The sequence below is a fragment of the Sparus aurata genome, chromosome 11, assembly GCF_900880675.1.
Source record: "Sparus aurata chromosome 11, fSpaAur1.1, whole genome shotgun sequence".
Taxonomy (NCBI): domain Eukaryota; kingdom Metazoa; phylum Chordata; class Actinopteri; order Spariformes; family Sparidae; genus Sparus; species Sparus aurata.
The window spans coordinates 28,913,115-28,938,993 of record NC_044197.1 but is presented as its reverse complement, the minus strand read 5'-3'; the positions used below and the strand labels follow the sequence as shown (position 1 = coordinate 28,938,993).

The window sequence follows — 25,879 nt, the reverse complement described above, 5'->3', positions numbered from 1 at the left end:
GAGGGAGGGCGGCAAGAATCACAACACAACGCAGCAGGTGACGCAGAAGCGTTATAGCTGAGATAACCCGGGACAAACTGTGATTGTGCTTTACATGTGTGTGTCCTGTTCCTCAACAGAAATCCCCTTTTAGCGTTTTTGGGATATGATGTCGATGTCAGACTTGCATTGTTACGGGAAAGAGGAGCTCACGGTGCTTAAATGGTAGGCTCCTCCAGCAGAGACTGACAGGAAATGAACTTCAAAACTGTTTTCAGTGTTCTTCCGTTTTCAGACGCAGCGCAGATTGTCACAGTAACTAACGACAGCATGCATTCATCATGTGTTACACATGTTCTGTCCTTTATAACTTAATATTTCACGCACTTCTGTTGCTTAATTGCTGCTTAATTATCCATCACGAGCGTGCTAGACTCGTTTTCTTTATTCAGTTCTCATTAGAATTACATGGGATTTGCATGTACTTTTCCACTGATGCATCATCATGCAAACTGTACCGATGAAGGACTGACATTTTCATGAATACAGCTTTGTATGCAAACAGTGACTGAATGGAAACATGGCACGTGCCCAGAGAGGACGCTGAAGGTTGCTCATCGACTGTGTATTAAAACCGAACCTGCAGGTTCACATTTTACTCATCTGATACCCTGCTACACCTGCGGAAATAGGAAAGCGCTTGTCCGTTGTACATACAAGGAAACGCAGCTGACACCTGGCACGTTTAGGTGATTGAGCTGAGCCCATGAGCTTTGGATTGGATTCAGATATTCAATATCACGGTGGTAGCCACACAAAATAGGCGAAAGTCACATCAACACACTGAATCTCTATCAATCTTCATGGATTTGATGCTTTTTTTTCTTCCGCTTTTATATTGCAAGTGGATCAAATGTGAAGTGAAAGGAATGACATGTAAAATAATCATCCAACCCCGCAGCAGCTCCGTGAAGGTTATTAGCGTCTTCTAACTCACTGGTTTGGTTTTCTGGCCCATCAGTTCCATTTCCAGCAGCAGTGGGAAGCTGCTCCTACCGGCGGAAAAAGAAGAAGAAAAACCTTAGATGAACCAAGCGAACACTACCGGCCCCGCACGAAACAGTAGACAAGGATAGGAAAGAAGGCTGAACAGCTAGCGGCTAAAAAGACCAAAGAAGGGACTCTGTGACTTGAACAGCAAATCAACTCCAGTAAATGGTAAAACTGCCAATGTTTCTCCAAAAGTGAGCTTAGCGATGACACGTCTGAAGAGAGACTTTGACATGTCAGGGTCAACACAGAGTTAAACTAGCCGACAGTTACACTTTTTAGACGCCATACGTTACATAAAACTAACACTTCAGACAGCACTGAGCTTTCACCCGCGCCAGCCGATCAGTACGAGCTGAATCATGTATGCTTGGCAGTCTCATTTGTTGATCATCAGCTGCGTTGCTACCACCATATTTTGAAGTAACTCATTAGCGAAAGGTAAATGGAAATGGCATTATTTGAAAAAAAAAACTGCTGGATTTCAAAGATGCTTTCACTCTTGCTGGAGGTGGTACTGTTGACTCGTTGAAGAGTTAAAACGAGATGGGAACACATGTTGCAAATTAGTTCTGATGTGGCAGAAAATTATGGAATGATGGTATTGGGCAGTCTGCTCGTGATTGCCAGATTTGAGCCACAAGCAGGCCATAGCATGGCCTCATGTCAGCCAAGAGCAAGCCAAATAAACCAGAACCTAATCCAGATTCAGATCCAGCCCACCAGATTGTTCTGTGACTCAGATTGGGGCCAGCTCTGGATTAATTGGTTGATTTTATTTGATACCATGTGGCTATGGTATGGCCCGCTCACGGTTCAGACCTGGATCATTAATGACATCATTCCACGCAGTGTGTCGGAGTCCAGATCCTAAATGTAACTCATGACTGATCAGCTGTTTCTACTGTGACAGAAGAGTAACAATATTTGTTTGCTGCCGTCTTTCCAAACTATCCCATCATATTCCCTTTTCCAGCTGAATTCCCACATTCCCCCGTAGACAAACATGGCAGCTGTTTTCCTTTCTTCTTCTTTCACGTTGGTTGGCGGTTGGCTAACAACTGGTTTTCTTTCTGATTTTTGACCTCTACTTCTCTGTTGCCTGGGATGGAGAGTCATGGATATGTAGTCTAAACCATCTTCTGACAAAACTAGCCCACTTAATTTGCTCCCAACCTGTTCAGTAAATGCATCTTACTCCCATTTTCTTTTGGGGGGTTTTTCTTTGGAGGTCCTGTGTCCACTCGTGTTGGTTGGTTGGTTTGTTGTCAGCAGCATTAGACTGAATGGATTTTTCCACAAAACTCAAGCTCAGTCCAGAATAGACCCTATTAGTTTTTTTGGTGCAGATCCGGATAAAGGGACTGATGCAGGATATTATCTTCTCACTTTCTTCAACATTGTGTGATTGGACTTTTTCGTTAGTTTCTAAGAGAATAACAGGAGGATCTATGGTATGTGAGCGGATCCAATTAATGCAGATCCTAAATCTGGTGATCTTAAATTATGGTTATACAGTTATGAGTGGTTTGAATTCGAGTTTGATATTGGATTACGCCTGATCGAATTGCTGGTTTCAAAAGTTTACTTCAAATGTGCTTGACAATCAGATGGAAACACAGCTACTCAGTCCTATTTATACAGGTGTACACTTCTCAGTATCGATGCTGATACCCCTCATGCCAACGCACCTCAAGCTTCCTCTAATCTCCTCCTATGGCGTTGAAGCTTTCGGTGCTGTTGACTTTAATAAGATCTTATGTCCGTGCATGTGTTTGTTGATGGGGGATCAGTTCCCCTGGCAGCAGCGGATTCTTTGAGCTCCCTCAAAGAGCAAAGCTTTTTTTCCACCAAATCTATCCGTACAACTCTTTGCTATAAATGGTCAGTTCCTTGACTGAAGTGTTGCTGACTGACAGGAGCTGCTTAACTCTGGCTGTCGAGGTGCTGTTGAAACAAGTCAACCTAGACGTCTAAAAAAAAATAATAATAATAATAAAAAAACGACAAAATTAAACCAATGTTTTGCCAATTAATGCATCGCCGTGCATTGACCTAAAAATCACCACTGAACTGAACTACTGATGACGGACAGGTCGAGTCTATCAAACTCTTTAATCAGCTGAAGTTGACTGGCAGGAATGCATAACATTTCTTTTTCAAACACCCTTAAAAGGTAAGAGGATATTGCGTCATCTGTGTGCCAAGCTGTCATATCACAACGTGCCATTGTGACAGAAGCATACCTCACTGATCCACGCCTTGTGTGAGTAAATGATTAAATATGTCCAGTTCGGGTAGTGTCACAGAGCCACAATGAATCAGTTGTACGACAGGGATTGTCACATACAGCAGATATTAGCCCCTGGCAACAGGAACTACACTTTTGTTGCTGAACGTCACATACCTGCTGGCTGCTTGTGTTTTTCCTACTTCTTTCATTTAAAGGAACAGTTCGCCCAGAATCGAAAGACTCTAGAAGCATCCTAAAAATCAAATTGATTTGAAAACCCCTTGTCGAGCGATCAAGCTCGTACACCCACTTCTAACAGAATGTGTGCCAACGCTTAGCTTAGCAGCTACAGTGAAGCTTTTGGCTGTGAGGCGGGTCTAAATAAAGTCTTTTCAAATCAAATTGGGGTCTCAGGGCTTTTTGGAGCCAGACCAGCTGTTTGGATGCAATTTCATGTTTTGTTTTGGTTTTTCATTTGTGTCTTTAAGATCCCTAATCTAATTCAAAAGTTTAGGAGAACTCTGTTTTGCTGTTTGTTGTAAACGTATCCTTCATAATATACCATGTTTTCAAATTGTGAAATTAAAGGATATCAATGGTAATAAAGCTTGAGATGCTCCGTGACTGGTCTGGATTCAAATCACAGAGCAGCTGCAACATTGCATAATGCTCTCAAAAATGTACAAGAAGAAAGAAAAACACTAAAGAAAAAGAAGAGAAAAGTTCCATCACAAACTGACAGAGCCTTATTTTAGGAATAAGGGCACTGAGTGTGCCATGTACGTCATGTCTTGACCCTGCGCTTAAAAATGGAGCCACGCAGGAAACTCAGGGAGGGAATGTTTATGCAGTGACAGCCTATGATTGCCTCGGGCCCTGAGAGTCATACCAGGGCGAATTGCTGTTTACACAGCAAGAGCCAATCGCGTTAAAGATCCGTCATACCAGGCCCGCCTCTCGCCTTTCTTGCTCCGTGGCTGGAAACTATAAAGTTGCCTGACAAGTCAAGAGGGAGCAGGAGAGGAGAGCGAACCATGAGAGAGATCTCTACTAGTCTGTCATCCCAAAGCATGGCGTTCACTGACTGTATGCAACCCACTGACCTGTCCACTGAGAAGAAGGGAATAAAGTAAGTTATGAGGTGTTTAAAGGACAATGTTTCTGGTTATGATGATCTTGTAAAAAAAAAAAAAAAAGATAAAACCAGAATTACTCTGCCATAAAACACTGAACTGATTTCTATGTATTCTTCTTTATCTAGGAGGAAAAACTGGAGGAACAGAATAAGATTTCTCTTGAAGAAAAACTCTTCCCAGTCGATGTTACAAACAGACATTACAAACAGAAACAGATCTAGCAGGTAAGAACCTTTTCTAACGTGAAGGATTGCGTTCATATTACATAACATCTCATTTGTGTGCACAGCAGCTTGTTTGTGTTTCGTGGCAGTTACAGCTTCATTTGAAATATAGAATTAAATGATAGTTGATGTGATTTTACTGACTATGTTTTATTCATCTCTGAGTACCATTATACACACTTGATCTTACCTGCACTACTTTTTTTCATCTTGTATATTTTTCTATGCAAGTTATGTTTATATTGTTTCCTGATTAAATAAACCAAAACAGATCACAATGATTGTATGTCTGAAATGTATTATCTTAATATATATGAGGAAGACTCTCTGCTGTTTTAAATATTTTGAAAACTGTATATATATATATATATATATATATATATATATATATATATATATATATATGGATTATGCAACTTTAATACCTTATCCACAATTATTTCTGATGGTTGTTCTTCTCTGCCCTCAGGCTAACTGCTGATGAGATCAACCAATGGGCGCAGTCTCTTGACACACTCCTCAGTTATAAATGTAAGTACCATTCACCGGACTATTGGTGCGCGATTACATAAAAGAGCCTCAAAGGTCACGCGGTAACTGTGCGCTTAATGAAAGCAGTTTATTGGCCTCAATAAAACAGGCTGTAATGGCTTTGCACTTAGTTTACTTAGCCTAAATGGGCAGACAGCGATGCATCCCTCATCTTTAACACTTCTCTCTCTCCTTCCCTCCCTCCCTCCCTCCCTCCCTCCCCCGCCACAGATGGGAAAGCTGCTTTCTGCATCTTCCTCAAGTCTGAGTTCTGCGAAGAGAACATCGAGTTTTGGACGGCCTGTGAGGATTTCAGGAACCACACGTCCTCCAAAGACCTGCTCTCCAAGGCCAACAGCATTTACGAGGAGTTCATTAAAAATGAAGCTCCAAAAGAGGTAACAGCACGCACTTATGTTTCATTAGTTTGCTGGTCAGAATTTATGTGCCTTCAACTTCTATAATTGTACAAGATACTCCTCATTAAACATTGGATCCGAACGCTCATGATTGCTACTTCTCCGGTCACAGATAAACCTGGACTTCCACACCAAAAATGCCATCACCCAGAGTCTCCACGAGCCCACTGCGACCAGCTTCCTGGCAGCTCAGAGGAAAGTCTACAGCCTGATGGAGAACAACTCCTACCCCAGGTTTATCCACTCCGACCTCTACAGAGAACTGTGTGCCAGCGCCAGGAGAAAGGGCTGAGCTCAATAAGTCCTAGTCAAACTAGACACTCGTCCTGGAGTCATTTGTTTACCGCTGCGACTGCGTAAATAGACGGCTGATGATGCTCATCCCAGGCACCGCTTCCGGATAATAGACCCCAATGCAAATCCTGAGCGGCGACATTAGTGCGGAAAATGCAAAACAGAAGCCAATTCCGTTCCATCCTGCTGAGAGCTTTCAACAATGAAGTTGGGACGATAAGGCCGGGTGCTGGATGCTGCTGCAGGCGGTACGCAGAGCGTTTCTACCAGATGGGATTAAAGTTCCATTTTCTTTGCTGGGTCATTACCTGCACTTTCTTTACTACACGCTGTTAGAATTTGGTGTTTTGAGCGACGAAGCAGATCTCGAAAAGCTGCTGTAGTGTAACTGCATTTTAAAGCTGAAACCACTGTTGATCTCTGTACACTGAACACTGTGATGTGAGATGTGCTTGTGCGCTGGTATTCACTTGAAGACTCTGATTGTCACTCATAATGTTGCTGTGCTGGATTTTACACAAAAGTGCAATTTTAATTTATATAAAAATATTCACAATTTGCATTGCAGACTGTGTTCGGTCTGAAATTACTGTGAGAATCGCATGTATTGTATGTATAGTGACTCTGCGTGTTGGATGTGAATTTAAGTTTGTGGCAGCCGGACTGCTAGAGAAATAAAATGTTCTCTCCAAGACAGAAATGTCTCTGATGTGCTTTTTTTTTCTGAATTCACTGCAGAAGTATCATCTGCTCAAGGGAAGGAAGTTAACTGTTGACATTTGAGAACAGTGTATGAAACCATTCAAGATCGAAGTTCTCATAGTCTAGTTTATGCCTAATGAAGTCTACATTACTGCTGAAGTGCACACTGAACTGGTCATTGACTTTTTGGTCACACACATATTATCACCCATTAACGCTTATACAGCGTATATCTGCTTAAAGGGGCAATTTCTATGATATGTCAAGATTTTCAGTTGAAATTATTAAAAACATTGTCAATAGAATTTGGAGAAAAAAAACAGCGTTGACAATATGCCAGAATTTGTCTAACGTTCTATGTACTAGCCCATACTGTTGCAAAACCCTGGGGTTTAATCGGAGAGAGGTAAAAGCAGCGCGCTTTTCCACAATAAATGTACAAATTGTCAAGAGAGAAAACACTTTTACACCTGTTGTCTTTATGAAACACAAAAATACAAATGTCTGAATTGCAGTTTGTCTCTTTTGCTGAACCCTGATGAGCTCAACTGCCGCGTTCACTCGCCGTTAAAACACGCTTCATTCAAAGTCGACACAAACAAAACCAAACTCACCAAAACAGTCTTGGAGCGTCTGTCCGCGATCACCTCAACAAAATGAGCGTTTCGCTGAGGATGATGTGAAAATATTCCAGCTCCCTCAGCAAAGATTCAATATTTAAGAAGCTTTATTTATCCCGAGGGAAATTACTGTGCAACAGTTACAATACAAACATTACAATACAAAGTGGAAAGAAGAAAATAGAGAAAGTAGAGATAAGATAAATAAAATAAAATAGAGTAAGATAAAAATAAAATAGAGGCTAACTTAACATAAATCAAACAGCAACTCAATATAACATGTAACAAAATTGTAGTAAAAACGTAGGTATATACAATATACAACAATACGCAGTGCAAAATCGAAATAAAGTAAGTACAACCTAAATGAGTAATGAGCAGCGATTGACTACCTGAGCTGCTTGCTAACGGCAGGTACTCGCTACAGCCAAAGATAACTACAGCACAGAGGAGCAAGTCTATGCATGAGCAGCTGTGAGCAGTTTTATACAGTGTTATTTATTTAGTGTCGTGTTTCTGACCCCCTGCAGACTGTACGTCTGTTATTCACTTTCCTTTTAAAGGCTCAGTGTGTAGAATTATTTAGCGGCAGTGTAGCTGCAACCAACTGAATACCCCTCGCCTCAACTCCCCCTACGGTGGCTACTGAAAATGCGAAAAAAAAAAAAATAAAATGTGAAAGGAACTCTTAAAAGAAGAAAAGCCTTATGAAAAAAATACACAAAGGGTTTGTCCTAGTGTTTTTTGCTTGAAGCTGCCTCCTGCTGCAGCTGGAGATGACTTTGTGTTAAAAGTGATTCAGAACATTAGTTGGAGCCTTTCAAACAAAGACGACCGAAACCTTTCACTAAAGCTAAAGTGCTGACCGAAATGTGCTGAACCAGGTTTTATTTGATCAATTGCAGATATCAAAATATTGATTAGAACTTCTTTAAATCACACTAAAACGCCTCATTCCTTCTTAAGGACAGGGCCAGCGTGGGCTAACAGGTTGCTCAGACGGACCGAAATTAACTTGTTTATCGCTAAAGCAAAGTGAAGTAATATTTTCCACTGACCATAAATTACTATCTCTCTTGAGTACCAACACCAGAAATGGCTTAACGTAAATGTGGTGCGTTTCGGGTGTTCGGTTTAACAGAAAGGTCAGACACGTTCACTAACGGTACACACTGACATCTTTTCAGAGACAGTGTGCTCGGTGTTCAGCTGTACAACAAAAACAACATTCCTCATCTTTCTGGTACACCGCATTCCTCTGAGTGCAGCTGATGGGGGCCACGTCATCGCAACCCAGTTTCCCGTACGGTAACAATGTTAAGGGTTGTAAGTACAGACGGGGAGAGAACACAATGACTGACGGCAAAGAGAGTCCTCAGCCCGCCGCGTGTCCGCTCGCTGATACCGAGGCCGTCTCCAGCCGTGAACTCATAGTAGCGGCTGACAGTGGCCAGACACCCGGACGTTGCTCCTGACAGGCTGACAGCTCCTGCTCTCCGCTCAGACCTTGTGGCCTGCTGTCGAGGTGTAATGAGATCATCTGTTACAGCGGCAGCTCTCCAGAACCGTATGCTCTGCTGCCTACAGGTCAGGGGACTACCTTTGTGGTCGGAACATCAATGTTTTGAAACCCAGACCAGCTGGGAAAAAAAGTATGCGAATGTAGCTTTCTTAATAATGGATTATTTTGCATTTTAGGCCATGCTAGCAGCACGGCTCCCACAATGCTGGTCGGTCGGTCCGCCTCGTTGGAGGTCTTTGGATAAAAACTATTCGATGGTCGGCCATGATATTTTCTTACCAGACATCATGAGTCTTGCTCCCCGGAGGATTAAGACAACTGACCTTGGTGGTCCCGTCAAAGCTACACCACGTGAAATGTGTTGACAGCTATTGGTTGGAATGCCATTGAGTCAGCTCCAGACATCCATGTTCCCCTCATACCCAGGTCGCATAAATACCGACACTTTGGTTTTGCGCGTTCACATCTAGTAGGGTTAGGGTGTTTCAGTTGTCGCCGGGATGGACGAGTAGGGTAAAGTGTTAGGGTCCTCTAAATGGAGGGTTTTTTTCAGAGGCACACTAGTTTGTCATTTAAATGGCAACTGATGACATGCGAGGGTCTTGAAGGGGTGGTCCCATTTCATAGGGGAAGATTTCCCCTACTGCCTCTGCTCTGAGGGATGTGGGGGAGCTCGAAAACGAGGGGTAGGGGGGAAAAAAATTGTAAATGGGATTGAGCATTTTCATTCTCTGACGACCCGGCAATGAGACTCAGCAATCAGCCATCGTACTCCAGAATCGCATTACTTGTTATTTGGTGCCATTACAACATTACTTTGTCAAGTGGTTTATGGACAGATTCCTGCAGCACCAAGATTCCCTTTGGCCTCAGATGTACTTTGTATTTAGTGCTAATCAGCAATTAAGATGGTGATTGTGCTAATCAAATGTGCTAAAACACAGCTTGTTAGTTGTGTGATTGGGAGCATGTTGGCATGTTGACATTTCCATTTAGCTCAAAGCGCAGTTCTGCCCTTACATGGTATGGCAACCAGCATGGCTGTAGGTCTTATTTGGATTATAAACTCGTGGACTGATTTCGTATGAACTCTTTTCACTTTCTTTGCATTTCTGTAAATGTCTTTTTCACATCTACTGTACATCTGGCAGTTGGAGGAAAAGGTATTTTTCTGTGAATGCTGAATCTATTTAATCCTAGATTAAATCACCTCTATCTTTAACAAAAAATGCTCACTATTTGCCGACTGCAGTCTCTAAACTTTGCTGCTTTTTCGGTTTTACATCATTGTAAAATGGGACAGTTTTGTTGTTTGGACTGTTGGCCAAAAGAAAAGTCAATTTCACCCCCAACTTGGGTTCTTATTACTCAGATGAGAATCAACACAGAATGCAATTATTGGTTGTACCCTTTATGCTAATGTTATTTTCTTTTTTGGATCCACTGCTTTTATGGGCCTCAAGAAGCTCTTTCAGACATTGTGCGTTATATTGAGCTGTGCAAATAAACCTTCCGTGACCTTCAAAGTAGCTCCACGCAGCACATTCCATTACGCAGCACTCTTTGGCTATTTATAAACATAATTGCACTGTGCACCTAAACACCTTAAGATGTTATATGACGTCCGTCAAGAACAAAAGGATAAAAAGCTGATAATTGCCATGTTAAACGTCGGTGCATGTGAGGTAGTGAAGGTATTCGTGAACACCCTGCAGAGCTGTAACGCTGTGAATACCTTTTGTTTGCTCATCCGCGTGGCTGAACTCAGACACACTGTTCCCTCTCTGAGCTGGTAGTAAAACCTGTGAGTTTTCATTTGTTGCAGTGAAGGATCTTGGCAACAGACTACTGGGATCCGATCCAATGAGTACTTAAGGTGTGCATGTAAACACCGGAGCCAAAAATAGAAAAGGGCCACGTTCTACTTTGGTGGACAGACTGCAATTGCGTCAGACTACATGGGCTTTCGGGGGGCACGCCGTGTTCAAGCACGACACGAACGTCGAGTGCGCGTGGTTGTTTTGTACTGCAGGGAACCAGAAGTTGATTTATAGGAACGCCGCGGACTCCCACGTTCAAAACATCAACACACTGCAACGGGAAATTGTCCAAAAAACACACAAGTCACAAAACTTTAGCAGCCGTTTCTTAATGATGCACTTATAAGGAATGTGTAGCTCGCCAGCGTGCTTTCATCAGGACAAACAGTTGAACGCAGATTCGAATGCGAGATTGTTGAAAGAGGAATTCGAGTACTTTTAAAACCCGGGCCTCGAGTGTAAATGACTAAAAGGTTCCTTCCTTCAGGGGCAACGCTGACAATCACGGTCGACTAAGAGCTCAATCAGGCAGGGCACATTTTTCAGGTTGCAAAAGGCAAGGTGCAGTGAGCCGCCTTCTTGTTTTGTTTTCACTGTTGCTAAGCAAACACACGTCTTTAGTATAACTATGATTTTGCTGTGAAGTACACTTACAGTACTTGTGCCTTATTATTTTGCTAGCTTGAAATGGTTAACTTCCGAGTTAGCAACCTTGTGAATAAACAACATCTGTATAAAAGAGATCTGGCTACAACGGAGCACACGGGACACAGTGAAACAAGTGATCTGAGAAGAAATCACAAGGAGTATCAACAGCTGGTCCAGGAGCTTCGTCTGGATGATAGTCAATTCAAGGCTTAATATTATGCTCATTTAAGGAGGAGTCAGGGAAATTTTGACATTGACATTAGGTGCTTCTTCTGCTATTAAGTTTTTTTTTTTAACTCGTCTTTCAGATTGCTCCTGCAAAAACACAAGGCGCCCGACGCATCTTAAAATACGCAGTGCCCAAAATGCTCCCTGCCCATGGAAAACAACTGGAATGAAAAAAAAAAAACACGCTCACTGCAAATACTGCATTCTGTTTGATCGGGCCTTGGAAGTGCTCGTCTCAGACTCGGATTTTAAATGTCTGACAGTATTACAGAAAGGATCCCAGCAGAGACTGAGCTTTTCATTTAAGGATTTTGTTTAACCAGAAACAGCCGCTACAGCCCTCGCCAAGTCCACCAGGCTCCATTTACAGAACCTGTAAATGTATCATTGTAAAACGCACTTAATTCAAACTAACGATAAATAAAAATCCACTCTTTCCACTGGTCTTAAAATCACCTGTGAAAGCAGATGCGGAGGTACAGGGACAGGAGTGAGATGGAGGGCAGACTTTAGAGACGTAGCGTACGGTGCCACAATATTTTATGCTCAGCAGTAACTGGACCAATTACAACACTTTTTGTACCTGTAGGTCACTGAGGGTCCAGGGATAAACATACTGAAATTCTCTTTGAATAAGTTTTTAAAAGGCTTGATATTCACCTTACCAAATAAAAGTTTAACCATATAAACAGACAAGGCTTAGCAGGTGGCTATTAGTAATGTGCTGTGAATACAAACCTTGTTTTTCCTCCGCTTCACCAGTAGGTGGAAGCAAAGATCTACCTCAAAGTCTGACAACTTAGAAGCATGCAGGTAAAAACACATATGCAGACAATTCTAAAATGGACTGATGCGCGGGAAAAAATTAAATAAAATCAGTCAAACAAACTTTTATGAACCAATTCACAAACATCTAAACATTTTATTATGAAAATAAGACAGAACATAATTTGAGCACATTTTTTCCTTCTATCATGCATTAGAGCTGATGGACACACGTAGGGAGTATTCTGCCAGACAGTCTCTCTGCTACACCTGCAGTGCAGTTCTTAATGGATGCCCTGGTGAGTAGGTGCTGCAGATCATCCATGGTCATCACTATGAATATGACAGATGATGTACAGTATCTGTATGTGGCTCAGTGATGAAAGAGTGACTGTAGGGCTCTGGATGTATGTGTGTGTGTCTGTGTGTGTGCGCTGTTGTTCACTTGGCCTCCTGGGCTTTTTTGGCACTCTGTTTCTCCTTCGCCTGGGGAGGAAAAACCCAAAGACATCTTTATTAGAGTCCAGAATTTACAAAGGAACTGGTCAACAAACCTGTTTTTATGGCTCCAGTCACCAATATTAAAAAAACATACACTCCAGACATTTCATTTTAATTACTGTAGCTGATTAAAACATACCTTACAGAAAAATCGTATTAAAAAAAATCTTATTCATGCACTAGGCATGGCATGCGTGTCCTCTACTAGACAGAATAAACACTTGAGCACATGCCTCTTCAATTATGCCTCGGCATTTTCATGATGTTAGCTGATTATTGTTCCTTCCTGAGACCTTCCTCACTGATTAAAGTCTTTCATTATTTGTCCTTTAAAGTTTCTATTAAAGTGAAACTCTCGGCAAAAAGCAACCCAAGGTTTATTTGTGATTGAATATGAGTCAAACCTTTGTGTAAGAGCAGAATTACGACGAAAGAGGCACTTTTAAGATTTACTGTAGTTTAGTTTTTGGGCAAGCTAATTTTCAATGGAGTGCAGGGGCACTTTTACGCTAGCATCAAAATCGCTATTTTTAAAACACTAAGAAGGCTCGACACAACATGAAACTTTGCTCATAGCATCATCAGGGTCTCTACTCATGAACACGAGTATTGAGAACATTGTTTGTGTACACGCCATTGTTGTGTACACGCCACCGTCATGGCAGACAAAAAGTGTCGATCCCCGAGTACGACCTAACAGGCAGGCCTGAGGAGCGGTCCACCATTACTCTCCTGCCTGTTAGGTCGCACTCGGGGATCAACACTTTTTGTCTGCCAAGACGGCGGTGCGCCGGAGATGCTACTGCTAACGTGAGTTGTCCAAAAACTTTCTTTTTCATAAACTCTGTGTACACAAACAATGTTCTCAATGCTGGTGTTCATGTGTAGAGACCCTGGTGATGCTACGAGCAAAGTTTCATGTTGTGTCGAGTCTTCTTAGTGTTTTAAAAATAGCGATTTTGATGCTAGCGTAAAAGTGCCCCTAGCACTCCATTGAAAATTAGCTTCCCCGAAAACGAAACTACGGTAAATCTTAAAAGTGCCTCTTTCGTCGTAATTGTGCTTTTACACAAAGGTTTGACTCGTATTCAATCCCAAATAAAGCCTCGGTTGCTTTTTGGCGAGAGTTTAATTTTATCTACTTTTTGGTGGCAACCAAGATATCTCATTAAAAGCAATGACATTTCTAAACATCAAGCATGCCACGCATGAACTGAAAGTAAATGTTGTGGAAAGAGGGAAAAAAACAACAAAAAAAAAAAACATACCTTCTCCACCAATGGTATTAACTGCTGGTACTCTGCCAGTGTCTTCAGTAGCTCCATGATGAAAGGGAGGTAGTTGTGCTTTCGTCGAATGTTTTCAATCTGTGCAGAAACACATAAATCCAACAAGTGAGGGAAAACTGGGCATTGTTTTGTGTTGGAAGGAAATGAACAGGACCTCTGTGATTTAAGTACATTCAGAGGTGGCTGAGAACACAGCAGGAAACACAGCCTCTACATTTATAATGCACTCAAGGTTATTCAAAAGGTATTTCTCAAAGGGAAAAAAAAAACATTTCCATTACAGGTTAATGGGCTGTTTCCCTGTATTTCCATCACAGTGAATGTCACATGAAAAACAGCATGTAATTGTAGGGAAAGTGGGGCTGAGCAGAAACCCACCTTATATCTTTTAAGTTTCTGATTTTCCTCTTCGATAAGGAGCTGGTACTTGGCAATCTCTGACTGGATGGAGCTAAGAAACGTGCTACTCTGGTCTGTGTCCATTGGTTCATCCTGGGAACAGAAGACGAAAAACGGGATTCTATATAAACAAGATATTTACATTTAGCAGACGCTTTTGTCCAAAGCGACTTGCATTCATTCATACATACATAATTACACTGATAGTGGTGGCTGCCATGCAAGGCACACATCGGGAGCAGTTTGGGTATCTTGCCCGAGGACACTTTGACACTTTTTCTTGCCTAAAATCTTTTCAGAAATGTATTTTTAGGAACCTTTTCTTGTATTAGGAAAACAGAGGTTGAAAAAAACTGTAACGGTAAACAATGAGTGCTGATCAAATATGAACCACGATCCTGTCAACTACGGCGGTCGGAATTTCCTAATTGAAATTTCCACCGTCGGAAGTCAAAGCGTTCCAGTTGCACGATGCGAAAGTTAACAAAAAAGAACCTGGCTGACCACAACGAAGCGATGTCTCTTCAGCATGTGCACACACACGAGTGGATACACAAGTGAACCCTCAGCAGTGCGGCCTCCGTCCATATATAAACGAAATACAGGATGGAAAACGCACTTTTATATATTTGTAAATGTATCTAAACATTTCATTCACAAGATGGATACAAAAACTGTTGTCTCCAAATACATCCTAGCCCCTCTCCCATGTGCCCATTGCCGTGTGATGTCAGAGAACTGCTCCTTCATGAAGTCGGGGGTAGATGGATTAGCTCGGAGTTTAAAAAGGAATTATGACTTTGAGTGGTGTTCCATTGTACTTTTTCTAGTAGGAGGTCAGAATGTTTTAACTACAGAGCTGTCAGTAGCACAGCAGTAGCACCACTTTAACATACACTTGCTTCCCTTCTACTGCATAGGCAGAGCTCTTTTATATAAGGGCCAACTTTCCAGCAGTGAAACACCTCTTTAAAGCCAGCAGGACTTCTGCGTTGTTGGATGGGAAACTCAATAATTTATGTACGAGTTTCATAAGTAATAACTTTTACTGGATTAACTGAATGTGACTATAATGTCATAAGCAGAAAATACTTCACTCCTTCGATATGTTGGCATGTACAGTATGTTTTCACTGTTGATCTGATGTCTAACTTGGACTTGCAGAATTCATTCTGAAGTGCTGTCGGGAAACACAGTTAAAGCTTGTGTTTGCTGACCTCCAGTGGCTGTTTAACCGCACAGCAGAAATGCAGATGTGTGCTCAGAGTGTGATCGGTACACCCTGACATCATTGTTAGGTGTGGTAGGTGAAAGGTGCAACAGAGCACGCCTCCGACATCACCTCATAATCAGCTTGCGATGCCGTTACTCTTTGACCTCTTTCAACAGTCATGAAACCTACCATGTAATGCAACAAACGGCTTAAAGATGAACATTTTCACATAATCCCAAAAATTGGGAAATGTACAAAATATTCATCAACTTTCCCCGATTTCAATGTTTGAATAAATGCCGCCACTTCTCATACTATTCTGAGGTCTCCATGATCCACTGTAGGGGTGCATCAGTGTTATTTTCTAAATGTCGCAACTCTGCTGCAAATTGCATCATTTCACTTCGGTTTCATCAAAACCAGAGCAGCTGCCTCTGACACATCGTGTCTGGTGGATAAATACAACGTGACAAACATGATAAACGGATGAATGGAGGGAGTCCAAAACAAAGCCGACGCCGTTTTGTTTTTACTCGACCGCAATGTAGTTATGATCTCGCTTCTGAAAGCTGACAACTGACGCATTTCACATTTTGAGCCTCACAGCGACAGAGTGGAAAAAGTACATGTTTCTCCGTCACGTCCGTGCTGGACGCGGCTCTTTTGCTCCCACTCACCTCGGTGAGCTGGGTCTGGAGCTCGGCAATTTTTCTCTCGTATATCATCTTTCTGTCTGACACAATGGCCATTAAGTTGAACCGGATCTCTCCTTCACTGTACCTGAAGAGGGAAACGATACACTTTCACTAAAGTACAGAATGATACACTGTCAAGACAAATATAAGTAGTACAGTACTTGGGAGAGAAAGTGAGAATACATTCTTGGCTTCATAAAATAAGAAACCATAGAAAATGTAAAGGAGTCAAATGAGGTGAATGAAAGAGGTTGTCTCAAACTGTTGTGACTGCATATATTCTATACACTCTTTCGTATTAGGAGTCAAATAGAAAGTATTCGGTGAACCTAAAAATACTTTAAAATGAGTAAAGAAAGATATTTACTTTTGTATTCTTTTCTCGATCACTGGGCGAACTGCACTGATCCAGTCATCCTGGTTGCATGCACCTGGTGAGAAAGAAATAAAAATAATAAGGCACTTTTTACTAAATAAATAATACTGCAGGTGTCTGTACATAGTAAGTGAAAGCACACACTGTAAGTCATCATAAAACAGACAGTTTTAGTGGAAATGGGCACCGGCCAGCAAGAAGAAAATCGACTGTGGACAGCAGAACCTAACACTGAGGGACTTTAAACATAAAGCAATAAAAGAAAAATAACAAATAACATTTTTCTGCTTACCCAGGTCAATTGGCCCCTCTCGAAGCCCGTCCAACTCGTATAGTCGGCCGTTTACAGGAACATAGCTCACAAAGTGAAAGGCGTCTTCGTCCTTCGCTGACGACTTTGCATCGAACTCAAACATTTGCTGTCTAGAAATACAAAACAAAAAACGCACGATTATAAAGATCAGAATCACGCAAATATCATGCAACGCAGCAAGAATGACGCTTTTGTTCTGTCTGGAGAAAATCAGGTAAGCAGAGACGAACACATAGATAATAAACATACAACAAATCTAAACCAATAAGTCAATGTGATGCACAGAGCTGTTAAGATGATTGTCGTACTAAATCTTCATCATTAAGTGACTTGTGAGTAGTTTCACATGACAACAACTGATATGTTTTATTTGCCATCTATAAAATAAGAGAATCAGCACAGACCAACTTTTGAAGTAACCAACAAATGATCCACCTCAGACTTGCCCGTTTCATCAAAACAGACTGGTGCTTTAGCAACAAATGGACCAAACACTGACTTAGAATGAAGAGCTAAAAATAACATGAAGCCAATCAAACAAAGCCTCTCCGGCTGGATATGATATGAGAGGGAGCTTACCTGGCAAAGCTGTTGTGAACTTGTCGGATCACTTCGGAGTTGCTCAGAGCCAAACCTTTCATCTGGGGAGAGCGGGAGATGCAGGATTAGCATGCTGGCTGTATAACCCTTTCCTTAAAAGATGCAGCAGTGTTATGCACGGCTGCATGGGACACATTATGCATTCCTCTTTCAATTAACAAGTCATGGATCTAATCAGGGTTTTCAATTTCAGTAATATTAAATATTACACATTTTTAAAAATTAACGTGTTCCTCATCATGTCTCTACAAATAGCGATTCTTGCCACGCTGTTAGTCACTCGTAGCCATTTTTTAACTGACTAAAACATATAAACAAAAATAAAATAAGTAGCTTTGTTTCATAGAAGAGTTTTCTCTACTTCAAGTCTTTTTCAAACCAAAAGGAGGAGTTGAGCATCACAAACCCGTTCCGCCTTGTTCGTCAGAATTTTCTTGCCACAGACGACTGAGTCATCGCGGTTTTGAAGGTAAGAGGATCAGCGTTAGAGATGAAAGCTGGTGTAGTTAATTACTTCTCCAGAGGGAAAGCACTTCTAACATTATTTGAAAGGGTAATAATAATGTATAACTTATTGCGTAACAAGACAAACGCCGAGATCATTCAAGGTGGAAGGTTCATGTAGCCTGCTCACACCTGGTGTTAACATCCTCTGTCTCCGGTGATCCCATCACAAGCCGACAGCTCTAAAGTTGACGCCTGGCATTAGAATGTGTCTTCATGTGCATTTTGCGTGACCAACTGTAATCAGCTGTCACTTCCCCCGCTCTACTGTATATGTACATAAACACGCACATCACTGGGTCAAAAGGGGACACAATGTTCTTAAACAAAGAAAGAAAATGTACAAGAAGGCCGACATCACTGAGAATTTTTCATTAACAGCATTTCACAACCTTTACAAAAACTGATTTTTTTGAAAAGGAAATGTGGAGATTTTTTCCACCCGTGACAAAGAAGTAGCCTATATTGGTTACTGCTGACTGTATTGGTAAGATTTGATAGGTTACAGTTAATAAACTATTGTCTTTTATAAAGTTGTTTAAATAAAGCTGCTAAATGTTGACACGTATGGCACAATTCTGACACAGAGTAGCAGACAGGCTGGTACAGCGATGCCACAACAAAATGACACTTTTTATCAACAAGAAGAAAAATACGTATCGACATTTTCAATGCTGAATTTACAGGAAGTCACAAATGATTTGGAATTTGCCGTCGCCTTTTAGAAATGTTTTTTTTTTTTTTTATTTCTCCTCACTGAACCACTCCAAAATGTTGGGATTTTTGAAAGGGAGTCTGGTGATATTGCACTTATTAATTCAATGGTTAGTTAGGTTAGTTCAAATTGCACATTCACACACATCTGCGGCTAACACTGACTGGTCAAGAGAGCCCCAACATATAATTTGCACTACAGATAAGACATTGTGTGAACTACTATAATTGCTGTCGTAGCTTCATCTTGTTTTGCAGAGGACATCGGTCGAGTACACGTCAATGTGGCCCAGGACACACGTGCAGAAACACTGCGGTCTGAGTGGGCAAATCTTAAGTGTGTCCTCAATACATCTTGGCTGCATTCACACTTAACACTCGAAGCTGTCCACTTGTGAGAAGGTCTCTCAGGATGGATGTTATTACTGCTACAAACAGGGCAAAGGTTTTCATATAATGCGTACACTAATGGAAAACCATGTTGTGAAATGGATAGACAAGTCAATTCCTGCAGCAATACGCGCAATGCAAAATATAAATTGAAGAGATTCAAGAAGAAAAGGAGACGAACTTACAGCAGCATCGAAACTCTGTGAAAACTCTCTGAACTCTGTCAGTGTGTCTCCAAGCAACATGTCAGAGTGGGAGCAGTTGAGCAGAACGCTGACTATTGCCTGGGTGGCACAGGCATTGTTAATGACCTGAAAACACAAAACAACAATTGGTTTGACAAAAAAAAACAAACCCTACTATCGTTGCATATGTTAGCACATTGGAAATGGAACGATAAGATCTTAAAGTTGCAACAGATAACAATTTTAGGAACGATTAATCCTCTGCCAATTCATGTGAAGTTAAATAAAGTTTTTAAAACCGGAGAACAGCATGCAAATACTAAGAATATAGCAAAAGATCTCTGTAGGATGTGTAGGAAAGAATAAGCCAGAGTAAGAGAAGGCGTCCTCACTCTCTGTTGTGGCCTGAGTGCTTAATGTCATAGGCCTGGTCAATTAAGAAGCACGCAAGTTTATTATCTGATCCAATATCAATTAGGCTGAACAACTCTGTACTGTAGACGATAAGGACTTGCGCTTACACACGGGCTTCCCTTTTGTTCTGGTCAGCTCGGTTACCTTGCACCCTTTGGTGTCAATATATGGGGTAAGGACTTTAAAGCTCAATCATTATCTTTTTTTTTTTTTTTTTGGAGATATGCCTTAAGGTAATGAGTGAAAAACACCAGCAAGTACACAGTAGAGAAGTTTTTCTGCTATAGACTTGAATTTATAATAGTTATTTGTGCTAAGGCTGCACAACATTCATGTTATGCTAACCATCAGAAGGCTCGGTGTGTAAGGTGTTTTAGATGACACAACTAAAAGCAGACCTGTTTTGCAAAGAAGATGTGGTCAAGCCTTGAATCCTGGACGATCGATCCTGCTGGCTCTTCACCTGGCTGCCACTTGAAGAGGAAAATCAACCCATGAACTGGTCTGCAACGGAATGGATACGTTAAAAAAAACTGTCTTAAGAAGAGAATATGTAAAGCTGCAAGTGTGAACGTACTTCAAGTTGTCAAAGTTCTCTGGCTCCATGCTCCAGATCTCTTCAACCTGGGCGCCTTTGCAACCTGACAAGGACAAAATAAAAAAACAAACATCATCTGCTTAAGCAAGCTAAGAGTTAACGGAGATGAACTGAGTGAGCAGTTTTGACAGCAGAGTAAAACACAACAAATGGCATTCATGAGTGAGGGTTTGTTTTCACGCGCCGTTGTTTTGGACGCTGAGTAATGCTAGCCAGTTAGCTTTGCCCAATTAAGTTAGCTACTGCAGCCTATTAATATATTCATCCTTTGGAAGCATGCAGCGTTTGTGTTACTGTTGAGAGAACATAGCCTCTAAAATACTTTCATCCACAGAGTATTTTTTGTCCTTTTTTCTTCAAGCATATGGTTAGTATACATCTTATAGTTGCCGTTAGCTTTAGAGCAGCTAGCTAGCTAGCCACGTTACACTGAATAGGCAGCTAGCGGTAAGCTACCGGTCACTCACCAAAACCTTTGATCAGTTCTGTGAACACGCCGGGGTCGCTCTCCATCAAACACCATTCTCCTGCGCTTCCAGCCATTCTTCACAATGTTCCTTCCTTAACCCAATGTGCACATAAACAAGATGCTAATATCCTAGCTTGTCAGGACACCCGCTAGTCAAGCTAATTTAACTGGAGCACTGGAGTGACCTCACCGTGATGCGGTGCAATGTGGGTGCGCACGTTTTATGTCACGGCGTACACTGTAAGGAGGCGGCAGATATTTGACTAAAACCCAGGTTCCAAACATTTCATTCCGATAATCATTTCAAAGTATCAGCCTTTGCAAACGAAACAATTACAATGAGAAACGTGTAACCACAGAAAGGCTCTCCTGTGAGCCCGGACCAATATCCGCCCTCCTACGAGGAGATGGGTGAAAATGAAGCACCCTTCAGTAAAAACGCACAGACGTGGGCGGCTGATTTTAAACTTCCATTCATTTTTTTTTTTTATTAATAATAATCATTAACATTCAAGGCATCAAGACACGTGCAGGACAAGGTATGACTTGATACATTCATAAAATAATCGACATATTCTACAATCTACAAGATTCATTAGGATATCCACCACCCTCCCAACTTAAAAGTAATTCACCTGCACAGTTACTGCTAAAAAAAAAAAAAATCAGATACACTAAAGTAGAAAATATGACTAGCAAGTAAAAAAATATAATAAAATAACCATTCCTTCAAAAAAGCTCGCTAGTAACTCATTAAAAAAAAGATGCAATTTTCAATTTCTTACCAAAATAGAATGAACAACGTTTAAATCTTACACGACATGGACAATGACCTTAAATAAACATTAACGGAGGATTGATACTGAATCAAAGTCTATACATCACAGCCTGGTGCTGTTCACCATGATGCTTAAAGAGGTAATGGTTTTTTATGACCGCAAGCAATATTGTTCAATAAAACAACCATGCAAAAGAGACATATGAGAAGCAGTCCCACTATTCACAGGTTTTGTTTAAAAGATGGCAGCTTTAATAATAACAATACTGTACATCCCTGGATGAAAATGTATATAGCCTAAAATCATGTATCCGACACACTTTGATATATAAATAACATAGCCGTGTTCGAGCAATGTACAACTTGTAACATGAGATCAAGCAAACACTGAATAAAAACAGGATTGAAAAAGACTACAAGAACGGTTAGTCATTTAGCCGACTCGAACTGTCCGCTGCCCGAGCCTTCCGAGCCGGCCGCGGCGCAGCAGGGAGCGCACTGTTCGATCAGAGGCAACAACTTCCCCTGCTGATGGAGCTGTTTGGTGTCAGAGCCACCCCCGATGCAGTTTCCATTAACGAAGACTCTCGGCACCTGGACGCACAAATCATACCACAACATTAGCACAGTGGGATGAGTATTTCTAAAGCAAAGCAAACTCTCCTTCATATCGTGACGTTGACGTTATTAAGTTTGATTTCATAATTTCAATTTATAGTTTTAAACTGCAACCTTCATTATTTGGCTGAAGCAGCTCACGGAAAATAAAAATGAGTGCTCCAAAGCTGCTACTTCATCACGTTGGATACAAATTTAGGTAAATACTAGTACTAAAGGTAAAAAAAAAAAGAAAGAAAAAGAAACGTCCTCAGTTTTAACCACTGTTGTATTTACTTGAACAAAGCCTAAAGGGTGCTAAAGACAACAACCACTGCAGCAACGGCCTTTTCACAGTGTTCCTGTCTGGAAAGCTGTACAGAAGTATCTGCTGCTGTACCAGCAGACTACAGAGCAGCCTCTTTCCTCAGGCTGTGAGAACTCCATAATCTACCATAAAAAGTTGTTTTTTGTTCAGTGCAACATAAGAGGAAAACACCTTGCATTATGTTTTACAACCATGTGTTGCAAAATTAACCTAAATGTTTTGCTGACCGGTACTTGTGCTCAAGTTTTCCAGTGGATTTGGTTATCACTTTACCAGTTTTACTCATTTACTTACATCGCCTGTCATTTTAAAATCACTTGTTTTAATATACGGACAATGAATTTATTTTACGATGAACAAATGTCAGTAGTTTTTTGACATTTTAAGGCAGATATGCAACTATAACCTTTAACTACTATTAAGTTAATCTTTGACCAGAGTCGAGCTGTGCCTGCGGACTGTAAATCTAACCAACACCTGTGACAGTTGTACAGAAAAAGAGCAAAAACACACTGAGATGACCATATAAATAGAAGCACATGTTTATTTATTTTAAAAATATTTTGCTCTAAAAAAGGAACTTGTATATTGTGATTGTCACCCCAGATCCTAAATGTTCATTATTAAGTGTTAAGTACTGTTTAAACGTACTCCTAACATGTAAATGTTCCTATATTTATAGTATTTCATACTGGAAATGAATGTTATACAAAATATTCAAATTACCATTGCGAGCAAATTTTTATTTCCATTTATCCTACCATTTAAGACTATGGTCAAAAAGATGCAGCTTCCCCTGGTCTTTTTCTTGACTCAGATTCAGCTATTTTGATCAAGATTATGTCCCAATTCTTGGCTGCAGGACTAAGAAAAATATTAGCTAAGTCAACCTAAATATAACTTAAATGCAGAGCTGCCAGAACAAACAAACCATCAGATATCCATGTTTTGATTCTTTTTTTAAATAGCTGCTGAAATAACAACGTCTCAACTTCCTTTAAATTACCATCCCAAGTTACAGCACGAGGCTCTTACCGTTCTGGCACCAGTCATCTGAGCTAAGGCTTCTTGCACTCTCCTCCCGTCATTGTGCTCGTCCAGTTCAACCACTTTGTAGGTCGCACCAATTTCATTGAACACATTCTTGGCCATTCTGCAGTAAGGACAGGTCGTCTTGGAAAATATCACGACGCAGTTCTGTGCCACCATTTCCTGAAAGGTCAGGCAAGATTAGGATTTGATTAAATATCACTCGAACACATAGACAGACTGCACCAAACGGATCTGGAGTGAGTGTGCTGGTCAAAGGCAAATTGAGCAATTGAGTAAACAGAAGTGGATACATTCATCCTCTTCAGGGTTTTGTCTGTGGTAACTTTTTGGATACAGTTTGTTCACATATGGAGTTACAGGTGCTACTTCTGGGTCCACAGACCTTTGACTTAAAAATGTACATAGAAACATCAAAACAGGTGATGGAACAAACTGAACACAACCCCCAGAAAAGGTGGCTGACTGTAGGAAACACCAACAAACAAGCAAGAAATCAACATTTGGACAAGTGCATCTAGAAATACATGAAAACAAACAGGAAAATGATCAAACACAGGCAAAACTAGGTTGTCGAGCGATCCACAGCATACTCCACAAGGTCTCCTTACCTGAACATACTGTACACAGGCTGTGCTGGACCCCCCAGTAGTGGAAGATGTAAAATTCCCCATTCTGAAAAACACAAAGCACAATATGGAAGCATGGAGAAACATTTAGGCATTCGGTGTGCTGATGTATATTAGAATCTAACTGACACACACTACAAGGATTAACACAAGACGGAATAGTCAGGTTCTGGGAATAACCTTAAACCAGCGAAGACATCGCAAGAGAGGAACTGAACGATGGTAATCAGCATAAACACAGTATTTAACTGGAGGATAACTGCTGGCCTGAAAATACCCATGTCCACTCTTACGGTCTTAAATACTGATTTCTCCGGTCGTTTCACTTCAGTCTACAACTGCATTAAGGTTTGTGAGCGAGGTAATCCAGGATTAGGAGTACACATGCTCTTCACTCGCACTACTAATTAGCTCAGATTTGATGTGGCGATAGGCGACATGCCGAACTCCATTTGAAATCTGGCCATTTAAAGAAGGCACGGTAATGTGAAAAAGAATAACACTTGGCACACGTGGCTTTAAATGTTTAATGAAGCGGGACCACCTCATTGCAAATTCGGTACACACCTGTTACACCTTACGGTACTTAATTCGGTGAAATCAGAATATTCCGAATGGCTTCACTAGTGCACAACGCCACCCAGTCAGTGGGAAATGGCACAGGCAAGGTTAGCTAACGTTGTCAACAAAAGGCATGCCAATAACGTTATTTTGTAACGTTATGAAATAATGGATTGTTGGTAGACAACATGCATGCCGAATTTGCCACAGGGACCTGTTGAGTCGTGGTAGTATCAAACAATGTGTGTTTGTCGATTAATATGGCGTTTCACTAAGAATAAACTGTGAATTGTGTGAGGTTATTATGAGACATTCTTGTTCGGCATGGTAAAGGTACTTTGTGCACGCGGCAGCGAAGACGACCTAGCCTCTCTAACTTCTATGAACTAACAACGACGTCCAGCGATTTTGCACAATTTCCTCACGCTAACAGTACGTCTTGTCGGGTGTCAGTATTTCCTCCATAACTGTAACGTTATATAGTTCATTTATCAAGCTAATAGCTAGCTCTTTTTAGACAAGCTAGCGGGAATGACCTTCGGCAGCCGCTCCATGCCACCCTGGGAAGACATCCTGCTCGAGCAAACATGCTGAAAAAATAAACAGCAAAAAAGTAATCGAGCTGCTGGCCGGGATGAAACATGCGGTTAGTGTACACACAGCTGTGGAGCTACACACCACCCCTGGCTGTTACTTTACGTGTACTTTCGCTCCGTGTGTGTGTGCAATGTTTATGTCCGCTGAAGCCTACCTTACGTGACCACCGGAAGTAGTTTCTGACGCAAGCCGCAGTTTGAACGTAACGTCCAAAACGTCAACAAGACAAACATGGAGGCGTGGCCAAAACATTTGATTACACACGTGACTACATAATGTATTCCAATTATTCTGATAGTCATAATGGGTTCATTTTTTCGACTGTATACTTACAGCGGGGACTAGAAGTCTGTGACTACATTGAAATTTTTTTTATTTTTTTTATTTTTTTCTCAGCAAAGATTGTCTTTATGAGTGTCAAATCATGGCTAGACTTAAATTTCTAGGGGGAAATGCATGGTACTCTAAAACACTTTACAGAAACTGGATCAGTGTCCAAAGGAAAACC

General features: G+C 41.1%; 3 protein-coding genes across 7 annotated transcripts; 1 reads left to right on the top strand and 2 right to left on the bottom strand.

Annotated features, from left to right (window-relative positions):
* Nucleotides 1-4,247: 4,247 nt before the first annotated feature.
* Nucleotides 4,248-6,566, top strand: rgs2 (regulator of G protein signaling 2). Its single transcript, XM_030432375.1, has 5 exons — nucleotides 4,248-4,391; nucleotides 4,524-4,622; nucleotides 5,092-5,153; nucleotides 5,385-5,551; nucleotides 5,685-6,566. Exons 1-5 carry the CDS (start codon nucleotides 4,297-4,299, stop codon nucleotides 5,862-5,864), a joined length of 603 nt encoding a protein of 200 aa, XP_030288235.1. The 5' UTR covers nucleotides 4,248-4,296; the 3' UTR covers nucleotides 5,865-6,566.
* Nucleotides 6,567-12,295: 5,729 nt separating this feature from the next.
* Nucleotides 12,296-21,060, bottom strand: uchl5 (ubiquitin carboxyl-terminal hydrolase L5). Its single transcript, XM_030433770.1, has 11 exons — nucleotides 20,830-21,060; nucleotides 20,342-20,405; nucleotides 20,163-20,268; nucleotides 19,351-19,476; nucleotides 17,537-17,598; nucleotides 16,937-17,067; nucleotides 16,636-16,699; nucleotides 16,251-16,353; nucleotides 14,340-14,453; nucleotides 13,941-14,039; nucleotides 12,296-12,657 (listed from the first exon to the last, which is right to left on the bottom strand). Exons 1-11 carry the CDS (start codon nucleotides 20,903-20,905, stop codon nucleotides 12,613-12,615), a joined length of 990 nt encoding a protein of 329 aa, XP_030289630.1. The 5' UTR covers nucleotides 20,906-21,060; the 3' UTR covers nucleotides 12,296-12,612.
* A 228-nt stretch (nucleotides 21,061-21,288) lies between these two features.
* Nucleotides 21,289-25,585, bottom strand: glrx2 (glutaredoxin 2). Of its 5 annotated transcripts, none has more exons than XM_030433773.1 (4): nucleotides 25,526-25,585; nucleotides 24,196-24,259; nucleotides 23,570-23,746; nucleotides 21,289-22,203 (listed from the first exon to the last, which is right to left on the bottom strand). In XM_030433773.1, exons 2-4 carry the CDS (start codon nucleotides 24,256-24,258, stop codon nucleotides 22,039-22,041), a joined length of 405 nt encoding a protein of 134 aa, XP_030289633.1. In that variant the 5' UTR covers nucleotide 24,259; nucleotides 25,526-25,585; the 3' UTR covers nucleotides 21,289-22,038. The 5 variants fall into 5 exon arrangements, with proteins under 5 accessions (XP_030289633.1, XP_030289631.1, XP_030289636.1 ...); XM_030433771.1 differs by having other exon boundaries at nucleotides 25,311-25,538; XM_030433776.1 differs by lacking the exon at nucleotides 25,526-25,585 and adding an exon at nucleotides 25,453-25,475.
* Nucleotides 25,586-25,879: the final 294 nt, after the last annotated feature.